The 15055-nt window shown below is 39.7% G+C and overlaps 2 protein-coding genes across 13 annotated transcripts in view; one reads left to right on the top strand and one right to left on the bottom strand.

Annotated features, from left to right (window-relative positions):
• The window catches only part of TRPM6 (transient receptor potential cation channel subfamily M member 6), a 192318-nt gene that overhangs the window by 163952 nt on the left and 13311 nt on the right, over positions 1-15055 (top strand). For 11 of the 12 annotated variants that reach the window (XR_012332562.1, XR_012332552.1, XR_012332553.1 and 8 more), the window contains 2 exons: positions 12442-12648; positions 13730-13802. The gene's annotated coding sequence lies outside the window, so the exon portion shown is untranslated. Of the gene's footprint in view, positions 1-12441; positions 12654-13729; positions 13803-15055 lie in introns of all 12 variants that reach the window. The other variant, XR_012332555.1, reaches the window with a different exon arrangement.
• Positions 779-15055, bottom strand: part of RORB (RAR related orphan receptor B) — a 188442-nt gene continuing 174165 nt past the window's right edge. The window contains exon 10 of the mRNA XM_019934665.3: positions 779-8138. Coding sequence (XP_019790224.1) covers positions 7983-8138 — 156 coding nt within the window. The 3' untranslated portion in view covers positions 779-7982. The remainder of the gene's footprint in view (positions 8139-15055) is intronic.

Here is a 15055-nt window from a genome sequence, read left to right as displayed (position 1 = left end):
AAGACTAAAGTTGGGAGAGACTCTACAGAAAGCTTTCTGATGCTCATCCTGTCATATGGGCCAGTGGTTTTAGTTTTAAAATCATTAAATCTTGCTTTAAACTACTTTTCTTAGAACATCTCAGCTCTAGGGACCCCAACCTGCAACGACTACCAAGCACCTGAAAAATTACCATCACCTCTTAGAACTTTTTTTTAAAACATCACTGTGAGTCTGTGATTATCTTCAATCGCTTCTGACTACAGCTCAGATAAGACTCAGAGCATTCGTATGTTGGTGAGCATTGATTCTGGTGTTGGAGCAGCTTGGTGATGATTTGTTTAAAAAAAATCAGATCTAGAGACTTAATCATGAATTATTATCTGAAAACTTTCATGTATTTCAAACCTGCTGTAACTTACTTCAACAGCAGAGGAGTTGCTTATGATTCTTCTAGCAGGGCCTTTGTTTTGTGAAAGTTCTAGGAAAGGAGGGCTATTAGCTTTATTTTACTTATTATCTTTGAGAGTGTTGCTCTCATTTTAATTCCAACTTTGTAAGCTCTTTGGCTAGAATGAAGCCTGGGTCTTTTCTCAATGAGCATTTCTAACTCAGGCTAAGTCCATGAGGACACAAGAATTTCCAGAAAAAAATTACCCAGTATTTACTAGAAAAAGGGCAACTCTGTAAGTTGGAACCCATGGAATAATGTTTTCAAAGCCAAATCTATCTTCTTCACAGCCTCCTTGTTTCCTGTGTAAGAAAAAGAAAACGAGGCAAGACTTTTTCTTTTCCTTCTTTTAATTTTGTTCAGCATTAAAGGAGGGAACTTCATAAACATTGATTGTCATTTACAGAAAACATTCAGAAATCATGTGTGCATTATCAGGGAATGCTAACAGTATTCAACTAATAATTTACAGGACATAAAATAAGGACAAAAACCTATTACATTCTAAAGTAATATAAAACTCTGTTTTTAATTGTTAGGGAGTGCTGTTTTATTCTAGCATATTTATAATAAAAAAACTCAATGCTTACTTCCTAAATGACTCAGGCTGCAGTTTTACTCACGTACACAGAAATTAGGCCTTACATGTTAAACAAGGAGAGAGAGATCAGAAAATTGTAGATTTTAAAACTATATATGTCACTGGGTTTATTTGTAGTTTGCCTTTTGCCTCTATAGGCCAATAATAATACATGTAATAATGTAATTAAGCTCCAGAAAAATCAAAGACTATAGGAGGCATTATTCCTTTAAAAAAGAATAATTATTATGCTTTTTAGAGTGCATACTTTTATTTTACATACGTCTGGCAATGCACCTGGTGCGCGTTGCCAGCAATGACGTGCATGCTAGTAAGAGACACAAGCTGCACATTCAAGGTGCAGTAGTGGTCGGTAGGTACAGCTAAGCCCCTAACAGCACATGGTTTCAACGCTGGAGGTTGCAGCGCTGCTCTCCACTTTACACGCGTAAGCTGGAGCTAAGGTAAAAACATTAAATCTCTGAATGTTGGAAGTATATGAAAATCATTTCTCTCAACCCTAAAAGCAAGGAATTATTGTCAGGGATTTCAAAAATACTGGAAAGTCTCATTTAAATCTAAATATCTTTTTTTTAAATTATAAATCGGTCATCATAAAATACTAGCCTTTTAAACTCGTATTTGGGATGCAGGAAAAGCATCAGGTTCATCAGACTTGCTCCTGCCTGTGTTGTTACAGCTCATGACACCTTCAATTTTCCTCCCTCTCAGTCTCTCCCCAACCCTCCCCCAGGTTCTTGACAACATTTATTTGGTAAAGGTCAGTTATGGCTTCAGCGAATGAGTGGTCTGACCTTGGGGTTATTAATATGAAATAAATGTGTACAAAAATATTTTGTTCATCAGAAAGCAGAGTTTGTTTTCCTTAAGCTATTCCATGCAGAAAGGATATGGACTAAGCCATTTGCTACGAGGAAAGAGGACTTAGGCAACATTTTTTTTAAAACTTTCCTTTTTCATGTTGTCTAGTTCAGATAGAGTTTGCAGGTCTTAGGCCAATCTTCAATACAGATTCTTTGGAGCAGATTTAATTGACAGCCCTGTCCCTTTCTCAGCTGTCTTATAAAAAGAAGTGTACACTTAACACCAATGACCAGTCAAGATGCTTAAACTGTTACAACCAGTTTCTGAGAAGTACGTAACACGCAGAAAGGAAGCAAGTACATATTCGCTCTTTGTTGGTTTTTCCCCCTCTAAAAAAATCGTTACAAAGTCTTATGCTTAAACAGAGACATAGAAAAATCAGTGTATTCACTGTCTCTGGTTATTTACAGAAAAAATTACAGAGACAGCATACATTGTATTAGACCTTCCACAAGCATATATTAAAAGTAATTACATTTGAAAAAATATTTTTATTTTTCCTCTACATTTCTACAATACATACTCAGTTTTCTATAGGTGTAGTTTTCATTCCTGTGTGTGTGTGTTAATCAGATGAAGCAGACAGTACTGTGCTTGGAGATGGGATCTGGAGCTTCTCAGACATACCTAGTGTGTGTCTGCATCTGGTCGTGACCCAGGCGGGCAAATGCCCTCCAGCCGCTGCCCAAAGAGCATGGTTTTATAGAAGGATCATGCTGCCCAGCGGGGATGCACATTCCCTGGCTTCCCTCAGCTGGGCTTATTCAATGCCGGTAAACTTGTGCTTTATTTTTGGCCATAAGAACAATCACTGAGCTGCTCTGTCTGATCACTGGAGGTTGTGCTTACAGTCATGCAGGAGGCAAAGATTACTATGGCCGGTTCACTTTGGAGGAATTTCAGCAGCTTGGGAAAAAAGTGCACCAACAGACAACCCCCATCCACTGTAAAGGGGTCCATGGTCCCGCACTTCATAACAATGGAGGACTATGCTATTGTGATTATTGAATGAATTCTTTAGCTACAACCAAGGGAAAAGTAAGAACTCCTAGATAATGAAGCCACACATCTAAAGAAACACACTGAGACTCAAAAGCATAAAAATTGTGCATTGGACTTTCAGAAGAAAAGTGGCAAGAAATCTGACCACCTGGCTCTATGAAGCTGGGAGTTTGGGCAAAACGGATGGAAGTGTCTTTTATAAGCCATCATTAAATTATTTTCATTTTTAGACTGTTTGCCATTTTTAAAGCTGACCTCTTACTATATATTCTAGCAGTGATAGTCAAATATGAAAACGAAATTGAGAATCAGAAGAGCAAGATCTCCTGACCCCTAACCCCCGACTGATATCATCCAGAGTTTTATCTGGACAGACTTGCTCCAGCCAAACAGGCCCCTAGATTGGATTTTGCTTTAAGCCAGGGGTTGCAAATCGTGGACCGCCTTCTGCCCAGAGACATATTTGTTTGGTCTGCACTAAGCTCTGAATCAACTGACATTTACAACTCAAGAGACTGCATAAGATTTAGAAACTTTAGCAATACTTCAGCTTTGCTGACTGTTGGATGCCCCTTTTCATTGGGGCATTTCCTTGCTAGCTGGCCACCGGTCTGCTAGTGGCAAGCTCATTTGCATCAACTCCCTGGCCCTTTTAGACTTTGGAATTTTTAACCTTTGCTTTAAATGAACATGTACCTCTGGTGTCCTGAGACACTCCCCTACTACCAACCCCAAATGGTTGTCAACTCTTGTCTAAAGACCCACGTGGTTTCCCATATCAGGTTGCTGCTTGCACTAGTAGTTGGGAACAGAAAATCAAATACCACTTCACCTAAAGCAGATGGTGAGCCTTTCTTTCTGTTTAGAGGGACTTTGTACAAAGTTTGACTACAGATGCACACTTCAAAGTTATTGCTGTTCTCTTGAACGGTGGTTCTGTCTGGGCACAGACATCCTTGCCTGAATTTCCTGTCAATCGTCGTAACCCACTGGAAACTAAAGTTTACAGAGAAAAAAGAATCGTGAAAAAGTTATTTCTTCTAATTTCCAATAGCAGTAGAATTCTTCCTTGCTTCTATAGTAAGTGGAAACAAAGAACATGGAACAAAACTGACATCATTTGCAGCTGACTGATGTTTTTGAAAAAAGCTGTTAAGTTGCGTCCTTGGGACACAAGAATTGCTTTTGCAGTCAAGTCTGGTACCCATGGGACTGTAGAAAGTGAGCCTGAGTTGACTATCCATGTGCGAGGTTTCCTCCAAGCAGTTGAGCTTGACTGCTATGAAGTTATGTGTTGAACAGGCAGCTATGATAGGAAATGAACTGATGCCCCCCTGGCACCTACTGTTAATATCCAGAGTCTCTTAGATTCTGTCAAAGAAGTCTACCCAAGAGACCACTATATTCTCTGTTTTCACCTACTCAGTGGTCCTTTAGTCCAGAGCCCTGAAGACACTATTAAAACAAGGGAAATCCAGAAAGGTTATGTTTGTCGAATACATCTCCACCCTCAGCTTTCAGTCTTTAGGGATAAAAGAGCTGCAGAAAAAGGAATACAAAGAGGACCTGAGTCATGGAGAGTTGGGGCAGATGTGAGATGTTAAGCCAGATGTGGAATCCCTTATTCTCCTATATTGCCTCCAAAATTTGCCTTTCTTTTTACAGACCACAGGTCACCTCCGTTGTCAGGTTCATCGAATGCTACTGAGATGGCTTGCTCAGGACTTGTATAGGAAGCTTGGGTTCTCTGGGAGATACATATTCCTATAGATGGGGCAGCTGGATCATTTGGCTCTCAGCAGATTTTAGAAAATGAGACTAAATTATTCCTACTCATGAGCAACTTTTCAGCAAGTCCAAATAGTGAAAGTAAATTCAGCTTACAACATGAAGTTACTGCTCGTTGGTCTGAAAGCCTTGTCAGAGAGGTTCTCTTACTGGCATATTTAATTTATGCCATTTACATTTTGTTGTCATTTTCCTGTTTTTTTTTTTTTTTCCTTCCTTCTTGGTGTACTTTTTTTTTTTCTTCTTTTTTTCTTTTTTAAAAAAACAAAACATCCCTGAGTGAATACAGTGCAACATCTGCATCAAGCAGTGATTGTCATTTACGAAGTTTGAAGTGAAAAGTACAGATCCTGGGTCCTTTCTTCCAGTGCACATTTTATCATGAACGTGTTGCAACCACTCATGAGTCTTCATGGGGCAGGGACAAAGATTGCGTGTGGTAAAGAAAGTTGTTCTTAACTGAAATTTCAAAATACCTCGAGATGCAGCAAGGAGATGTTCAAAGGGCAGCTTTTAAAGGTGCTTTGTTACCACTGAAAACATGACTTGGCTCTCTTTCAAGGGACAGATTTGGCAACTGTGGCGAAAAATGGAAATCTCTTTTCTCAACTGAACGGGGCTGAGTGTGTACTGGTTTCCACTATTTTGTTCTGGTTCAGTTGCTAGCTGTTTCCTGTCCCCTAGCTTCAAAAGGTTCATGCCGTCCCAGTGAAATGCTTGCACTACTGGAAACGACACAAATTCAAATCCAGTACCTCCTGAGGCAAATGTGGGGAACAATCTTTTTCCTATATCACCCATGGGACAGGGGAGGAGAAATTCTCAGCCACTTCATCAATTGAGCCAATTTAAATCCTCTAAGGTAAACTGGAGGAAACAAATGGTTCCCTTTGCAACTGAGCAGGAATTACAGGCTGACAATTGGAAACACTAAGCCAACAGAACAATGAAAACAAAGTTTGACATAAGTTCAAAGCTCAAAGGGAAACACCAAGTAGACACATTAAGCATCGCCTATCACAAGCCAATCATAAAACATACATTGCATTTGGAAACGGTTTGGTTTAATTGAGTGCCTTCCATTACCCTGTTTTCCTAACAATCAGTAAAGTAATCTTTCCATTAGAAGGAAATATGACTCTTGGAATTAATTCTTTATACAAAGAGCTAGCAGGAGTGACATTTACACCAAAAAGAATTGAGTCCCTGTAGCAGCATAATAAGCAGTCTACAGCTGTCTTCTTAGACACTGAAGGTAATTTGGTTCAATGTAGTTAAATTAATTGAATATAACGGTAGTTGAGAAAGAGATTCATTATTTTAAAGCCTTTCTGTTTTTCCCTATTGGTTAGGAATTCATCAATCATGATGTGGGCAAAGACTCTGTTTTCTAAAAGCAAAGACTAACACTACTGTTTGATCATCAGTTTGCAGTTCTGTGGCATCATGGAGATGGCTCTCAACCATCTAACTTCAGGAGAGCATAAGAGATAAAAAAAAAAAAAAAAAAATCAAAAGTTTCCACTGATGGAAACTTCACAAAGCAGGTGTGCATTTGTGTGTGTGTGTGTGTTGGACAAGGAGAAAAGGGCAGGTCTTCATGAGTTGATGGCCAGGCTACACTTATAGGAGATCATAATTTTCATTGTCTTATACACTAAGCTCTTCTCTAGCTCCCTTTTAAAAAATCTTATTTTGGATCAAATGAGACCAAAGGCATAAGGCCTCCAGAACACAGGCAGAACAAACTCCCTGGAATTTATGCTTTTCTGGTGATCGCTTTGATTGGTCAGCAAGTGGAGAAGTGAGGAAGTACTAGGAAATCCAAATTGTCTAATCGTGATCTCACCTCTTGCATTCTGTACTTTTAAAAGTTGCTAAAAAAATAATCCCCGGCTAGATGGATGATGCAATTCCAGACGGCACAGGAAATAGTTTTGGCTTTGAGGTGTATTAGCTCTGTAGAATAACCCAGATCTTTTATTCTAATCTAATCTATCAAGGTTTTGCTATATTTTTATAATACAGCATTGTGGAGTTGAAAAAATTAGAGACCCCAGACTAGAAGGACGTAGAAAGTCCTGCCTCCCCCTTTATTGCTGCATTTTCTAACAAACTTATTCAAGAGAATGAACATAAAGAACTACTTCCTTACTTTGTATATTCTCTTTCTTCCTCTTCTTTGAAAAAAAAAAATGGTTAGAGAGAAAAATGTTTACATGAAATGGCATTAGGACCCTGGGCTCTGACCTACTCTTTTCCTCTAATTTTATTAGCAAAAATTGCTGGTGGTCATAATCTACAGACTGTATTTCTCTGTTAAAGATACAATAAGCACCAAAATGAAGGTTCTTTCACAACTTGAAATCCAAAGGAAAAAAAAAAACTGTTTTATGTGTCCTGGTGGAAATATCTATTGTTTGGTCAAAAAAGCCCTGGACTCCACAATGTTATCTGTGGCCTAATTCTTAAAACAGGAAAATGGCTCCAAATACTGATTTTTTTTTTCCAATATGTACCATCTTGACAAGGCTTTGATGTCATTGATCGAAACAGAGTTTTTATACAGAGGTCATGCATTATATTTATTCCTTTGTAGACATTTCTGAATTGGTACCATTCTGCTATTAACTATAGATGAAAACTCTGGCTGGGAAAACAAAATCCTGATTGTCTAACATAAAGGTAACATATAACACAAGGTAAATAACATAATAGTGCCTGACTGAACCTCCTTTGCTAGTAGGTATGGTATTTTAAGCCACAGTGCATGTGCACGTATAAGTAATAGTCATATATAATATTCTCAGATATTATATACCCATTACATACATGCACAGTGCTTTCCAAGACAGCTACAAATTTATACATGCATCAACTATCTAAAAACATAGAAATCGTTAAGCCTATTAAGTGGAATTTTCTTAAATTATATTTGAACAATCAACAGGAAAAGTAATCATGTAAAGTACTGCTCTGTTCTCGTATATATCTACAATAAAATTCTATAAACAGTTGTCTCCCCAAACATACCTGAATAAAATTAAAAAAAAGATAACACCCAGTGTCCTATATTTGTATATTTATGGTCATTTCAAAAACAAACAAACAAATAAAAGAGCCCCACTCAGGTGCATATTTACATTCTTCAAACTGTAGCGGTGAAAAATAATTGTATTAAGTGCAGGACATTCCTAATGTTGCAGTAGTGACATTTTCCTTAAGTCTTCATGAACACATTGCTTTTGTCTTAATGGTGCTGCATTCCATGACTATGAGACAGTTCGCTCGTCACCTTCACTTGCAGACGGTGGCACAGTCAGGATTAAAGAGCTCCTTGTATAACGGAGGAAAGAGTGTATTCACTATGTCTGGATGCGATTGCTTAAATACCTGCAGTTTCTCCCCGTGCAAGTTGCAAACTGCCGTGATGGTTGGTATCTTGGCTATTAACTGCAGAGTGGAGAGACAGGGAAGGAGACAAAGGGGGAAGCTCATTAGTGCTCTGTCTCCTGAATCAGTGTCCTTCCTGGCCTCAGATGAAGGGAACTGGCTTTGGAAAAAGATGTTCAAAAAGAAAGAAGGCTCACTTTCAGCTTCTCCTTTAGAACAAAACAAAACAAAACACCTCCCTCCCTGACTCTCTAACGAGAAAATAAAGAGAAGGAAAGAAAGCAGGACCAAGCTTCCTAATTCACTGTTCTTATATAAAGTAGGTACGGGAGGTAGTTTAGTTTAATCGTTAGGAGGGGTGCTCTCTCGGCAGGCTGACTGAGTCGGAATCCTGGTTCTAAAATAGCTAAATGGCCGTGTGGCTGTGCCATCCTTTATGTCTCAGTTTTCTCATTTGTAAAATGGGCTTATTCATAGCACGTACTTCATTGCGTTGTTGTGTAAACTAAGTGAGGAAATTTGTATGAAAGTGTTAAGATTACTGTAGGCATGAAATACAATTGTTAGCTAATATTATTATCTATCATTTCCCATAGATTTTTTATGATGTGAATATCAGAATTTTTAGTTTTGGAAGGTGACAGTGTTAGGAAGGTGTAACCTAAATCATATGAGGTGTAATTCACAACGATCTGGACTGCTTTTCTGTCAAGGTCACTAGCTTGCCGGTAGCTCTCTACTCCTTTCCCACCGTAATGAGTAAAATGAAACCTATATTTAATCCAGGGAGAATTTGGGAAGTCACTGGCACTCAGCTTCCTTAAGGAGGTGTGTCAAAAACTCATGGGAGAATATCCACTTATAATTGTTAGGTTTTGATATATAAGTATCATGTAGAATGTAATTTTTTGAGTTTAAATACCCGGAAGACAGTGTTTTAATAATTTAAAATATCCACAGTTTGTTAAATGCTATTAGGTCTTAGGTTCTGAACAATTCTAGCTTTTGACACACATAATTTTGGAACACTTAGAATCCATCATTTAGTGTCAAAATTGCTTAAAACCAAATGTCATTGTGATCAAATTACTGTGGGAATAAGAAATGTTCTTATATAGATAATACTTTTACAAACAATAAGCTTGATAGTTCATACAGCTGACCAAGGGTACACTTGAAAGTGACAATAAAATTAAGTAAAACCCATCTAATCACCAATTAGGCCCACTGTGCTCCCTACCCTATTCAATAATAAGAAACCATTTCAGCCTTTGAAGTAAAGGAGGAAATAGATAGTTACTTTGTGGCTTTTCAAAATCAGAAATTTCCACTCTTTTATTAACTTTCCTTTTAACAACTAATGAATATATAACCACACTATAAGCAACTTTAAAAATAGCATCAGGATTAGACTTGTTGACATATTCATTAAAGGGATCTAGAACACATAAAGAAGTCTGGGGTTCAGACTTTCTAGTTCCACTGCTATTTAATGATAGGGATAGAAATGAAAACAAAATCATGAAATCTTTATAGAATGGATGTTAAATTTTAGACTGAGAATCAAGACTTTCTCTCCAACATTATGAGGTATTTAAACTGGTAGCAGACACTTCTACTAGACACCAGAATTCACAAAACAGTACTGTTGTTGCTTATAAACTATGGGAGAAGACAGATGAATAAAGTGACCACACAGTCAAAAGCAGACCGAAAAACTGGTGAGTGCCATGGAGGAATGATGCTAGGACAAGTGGTAGATAATAGAATGCTCTGACTGCTTCAAGCAGGCACTTCTGAGAAAGGACCATTTAAGCTGGGCTCTGAAGGGAGAGGGAGAGCTAACTAGACGCTGGGGCTGGGGGTACATAATATGTTCCAGGATCATCGGTGCTATTAGAACTGAAGGAAGTTCATTGTCGCTGGAGCCGTGGGTGAGCATGTTCAAGGATAAAGCTGGGGAGGCTGCTTGGTCAGATTATGCTAGGTCTCATAGTCTCTGCTAAGGTCTTTCGTAGGGTTTTGAGAAAAATTATCAGAAACCCATTCTGAAAGATTCTCTTTGAGTCCAGGGTGGAAAGCCGTGTCTTTTCTATATTTTCATAGGTAAAGGGTGCACAAGTGTCCACTTTAACTAGAGTCCCTTGGGAAATTATTCAAGCTTTCTTAACCAGCTGGTTCAAACAGAAGGAGACTGCAACAATTTCGGAACACTTCTTGCACATTACAATTCTCCCTGAAATAGCTACTGAAGGCAGAGAGACTTTGAAAGCTTTCTATAATCATCTGCAGTTGAATTGATGATGTGTGGAGCTCCTAAAACATCCAGATGCAACTCTGTAATGCTTGTCAGTCTTTGGTGTGCACAGAACCATGGGAGTGCTTCCTAAAAATGCAGATTACGGGATCCACTCCTGGGGATTCTGTTTCACGAAATCTAGGTGTGGAGCTCAGATTTCATGTTTGAAACAAATATCCTGAGGATGCTGGTGCACTGGGTCCATAGAACAGACTTTGAGAAACACTGTTTAAGAGGTTCGAATCTCATAAATTTACAACTGTTTTTCAAAGTAAATTCTTAGACGAGTAAATTCTTTATCATATTAGAAATAGTCCCGGTAACGGGGTGTCAAGTTAGCTTCTTTTCAGGAGGCCGATAAAAAAGTTATCATAGGCTTCCCGGGTGGCACAGTGGTTGAGAGTCCGCCTGCTGATGCAGGGGACACGGGTTCGTGCCCCGGTCTGGGAAGATCCCACATGCCGCGGAGCAGCTGGGCCCGTGAGCCATGGCCGCTGAGCCTGCGCATCTGGAGCCTGTGCTCCGCAATGGGAGAGGCCACAACAGTGAGAGGCCCAGTACCGCAAAAAAAAAAAAAAAAAAAGTTATCATATCAAGAGAGGGAAGGTTTCATTTGCTTGGTTCTGTTAGTTTGGTGAGAGACAAATAATGAAATTTCCTGAGTTCCCTATGAGACACAAATACTATATAAAGAGAATTAGTCTAGTGATAAAAATATGGGCTTTCAAGCCTGACTGTCTGGGTCTGACTCCCAGACTTGCTATTTACAGCTGTGTGATCTTGGGCAAGTCACTTAACCTCTCAGCTTCCTTATCTGTCATATGTCAATTATGACAGTCCCTATCTCAGAGGGTTGTTGTAAGGGTTAAATGAGTCAACACTATCTATGGAGTGCCTGGCCCATCCTGGCAATATCTGTGTTAGATGTCATGTGTCATTCCCACATAATGTTTCCCTCAAGGAGAGAAATAGTCAAGGTCATGCTTGTTCAGCCAAATAACATGGAGGGCAAGAAACCAGCTTAGCCGCTAACCAAGCACCCAAAATTGAGTCTCTGTGTATTGTGGGTTAGTGCATGGGGAAAATCAGCCATTTACTTTTATTGAAATGAAAAGCAACATCATTATCGATTTTCATTTTCTTGTAGCAATTAAAGTAAGTTGCTCATTTAGTAAACTGTGATTCATAAAGTAGAATTCTATGTATTACAATTCTTAAAGCAGTTTTCTGCTCCTTTAGAGAATGGGCGGTTGAAAAATTAAATGTATGAGGATGGCCAAAATCATTCCATAGTTCATTTATTGGAAATATTTAACCACGGGTTTGGTTTGGGAAAGTAAATATGGACTCCTGCTTCTTTCCTTCCCAAAACTAGGTTTAAGAGTCTGGTTCAGGATCTAGTTCCCTCTTTTAGGGGACTTCAATCCTGTCCCTGTTGCTCATCTGTAGAATGGGTTGAATGGTGACAAATGCTTTTTCTTATAGAGCATTGGGACCACTTGAGCAAAGAACACCGAAAAAGACAAAAGAGCTTCGCCAACCTCTGTGCTCTCAGGAGGGACTGATTTCAAGGCATCCAATTAGCTGTGGGAATAGAAGTGCTGAGAGGGGCATCCATCACTCTGGAGGCACCATGGGCCAGGAAGCCATGAGGAAGCAGCGGCAGCACTTGTCAGAGCCCAGAAGGGCCTCTTGGAGGAAGCATCAGGCAGTCACTTACTGCTCATTAATATTATGTACTGCAGGTGGAGGACCCTCAAGTCAAAGGGAGCTCACCTCAGCAGCAGTTAATGGCTCAACAACTTTTTAAACAGCTGGGGTGGTGATCCAGAAGCACTTGGAGATGGAGGGGGTAGTCGATTTCAAATCATGAAATGTCTTCATGTTTATAATCTCCATAGCAGGAGTAGACAGACGGTCTATAAAAAGGCATTTTCACACTCATCTCTCTCTTATGATAAACATTTCTTGCAAGAAGGAAGCTTTAGCTTATACCTACAGGGGTCTTACAAGACTAAAAAGCAGCTGTTGGAGAAGAGATAATAATCCTATGCTTCTTTCCAGAGGGTGGTTTTATGAGAAAATCCACAATTGTATAGCTGGTACATTTGATGTTGGAAGAATGGAACATGCAGAGGTGAAAACTAAGGATTGTGTTCATGTGGGCTTCCAGGCCATCAAGATGCCCTCCAACCTGAAGCAGGAAGTGAACAATGGCTTGATCAAAGTGGAAGAAACTTCAGAAGCACTGATAAAGACAGGACACATTAAGTGAGGTTACATACATCTATTTCTCTTGTCCACTCACTTCTTTGTTTGTTTTTGGCTGTGCGGCATGCGGGATTTTAGCTCCCCGACCAGGGGTCGAACCCGTGACCCCTGCAGTGGAAGCACAGAGTCCTAACCACTGGACCGCCAGGAAATTCCCCACTCACTTCTTTTTTGGGTTTTTGTTCAGCTAAACCTAGACACTTGGCCTAGATTTCTCATACTGAATTGGAGATATCCGTTCAGGTCACAGCCCTCTCTCACCATCCTTACTCCATGCTGGCATCCACGCTGTATGGCATGTTTTCTCAGGGAATGGCTGACTAAAGTGGAAGTGGACATTCGGTTTAACTGGGGTTGGAATTTGGAATCAGACGGTGAGCCAGCAAGTTACTTTCTAAATGTAGCAGAAACTATGAGTGGCCTAAGGAGCTAAGAGCTACCCATATTTCAGGGAAGCAGAGAAAACTGGTGTTCAGAGAGGGAGAAGAATAAAGTAGATACATAAAGAGAGATAGACTTGTGAGATGGAGCATTCTGAAGGCTTCCTAATTCCCTGTTCTAGTGTTTCCTGAATGGGGGCTGAATTTTTTACCTTAGATGAGATTTCTCTGCATTAGTTTATTATTTTCTTTTTGCTTTACCTGGTGTGAGTTGGTTCCTGTTATGTGTAACCCAAGAGTCCTAACTAATGCATTGACCTGCAACTTGATGAGTGAGGAGAAACATCAAAACCTCTCTTCTTATTATAGACCATTAGTCCGATGGACAACCCTTGACATTTCTGGGTGTTGGACCTGTAGTGTATGCCAGCAAACTATAAATGGCTAAAATGGATTGCAATAATTTGGTCTCTCACAGGAATCCCTCAAGGAAACCGCTCGCTAAAGGGCCAAGACCATGTGTTATTTGCCTTTCCCTTCTTTGCATCTGGCATACAGTACATACTCAATATACATGTAGGTTGAAGTAGAAAACTATTCCATGAGAAAGCTATGTTTCTTGAGTATCGATTTGGAATTTAAAAACTTGGATGATCTATTGAACTGTTTTTTATAATTTTGACTCTTGCATTATTTTACAGTGTATATACCATGTGAGGAAACCTGAGCAGGGCTCCTGGAGTGCCAAGTTTTACATGGGCAGTGGTTACATGGGTATGTTAACTTTGTGATGAGTCACTGAACTAAACACTTACGATTTAAGAACTTCCAGCATGTATGTTATACTTTAAGAAAGTATAGAAAATTTAAATATAAAACAAATTCCTAACCAAATATGCAGGGGAACAAGGAGGCTCAGACCATATAGCCACATCATCTGAACTAGGACCCCTTAAGTCCTGACTGGACAGACTGTGTTGTTTAAGATTAAACTGATGAATCCCTAGGCCCACCTACTAGGAATTCTAATGTGACACCTAGTGTCCTGAACGAAGAATAAGCAGGCTTCAGGCATAAACATCCCATCATCAATCATGACACAGTCTCTTTAGATCTCAGTGAGCAAACAATGAAAATCAATGTAAATGACCCTTGGCAGTTTTCACTAATCTCTCAATCAGTGCTTGTGCTCCATAGACCCTATCTATGAGTCAACGTGGCTGTTTTTTTTTCCTAAATATGTATATTAATAGCACTAGTAAAGTGAGAGTGACCAGGAGTGATTTCTTTCAGGTAATATTTCAATTATTAACGTGTAAAATAGGGCTGTGTAAGCCTTCCCTCTTATAAGCTTTTTTTTTTTTTTTTTTCTTTTTTTTTTGGCATTACGCGGGCCCCTCACTGCTGTGGCCCCTCCCGTTGCGGAGCACAGGCTCCGGACGCGCAGGCTCAGCGGCCATGGCTCACGAGCCCAGCCGCTCCGCGGCATGTGGGATCTTCCCGGACCGGGGCACGAACCCGTGTGCCCTGCATCGGCAGGTGGACTCTCAACCACTGCGCCACCAGGGAAGCCCCCTCTTCTAAGTTTTTATTTAGTTACCTGGTACTGTTACAGTAGGACAAATTCCCCTTGTTGATGATGCAGTTTTGTTATTGTTATGCTAGAAACGGAAAGCCTGATGGGAATGCTGACCCCTGGATGCAGGCTTTATAAACAGTGTATGCTTCATAGCTTTGGGATTGGAATATCACCCTAAATTCAATTGCCATAGAACTAATTGAATCTGCAAGACTTGTAGAAATCCGTCTATTTATTCACTTAGAGTAGCGGCAGAACATCTAAAGAGTCCTTAAAACTGTCGCACGGGACAGAGCAATGGAAGGCAGAAGACATCAGAAGGAACCTTTGTTTTTCTCTTTTAGAGTCAAAGAATATTATACTGAAGGGAACTTAACGACCAGCCAGTCCCACCTCCTCATTTCAGAGACAAGAAAACTGAAGCCCAGAAAACAGATGGGCTGCCTCC

Source organism: Tursiops truncatus, chromosome 6, assembly GCF_011762595.2.
Source record: "Tursiops truncatus isolate mTurTru1 chromosome 6, mTurTru1.mat.Y, whole genome shotgun sequence".
Classification (NCBI taxonomy): domain Eukaryota; kingdom Metazoa; phylum Chordata; class Mammalia; order Artiodactyla; family Delphinidae; genus Tursiops; species Tursiops truncatus.
This window is presented reverse-complemented; position numbering and strand designations above follow the sequence as displayed.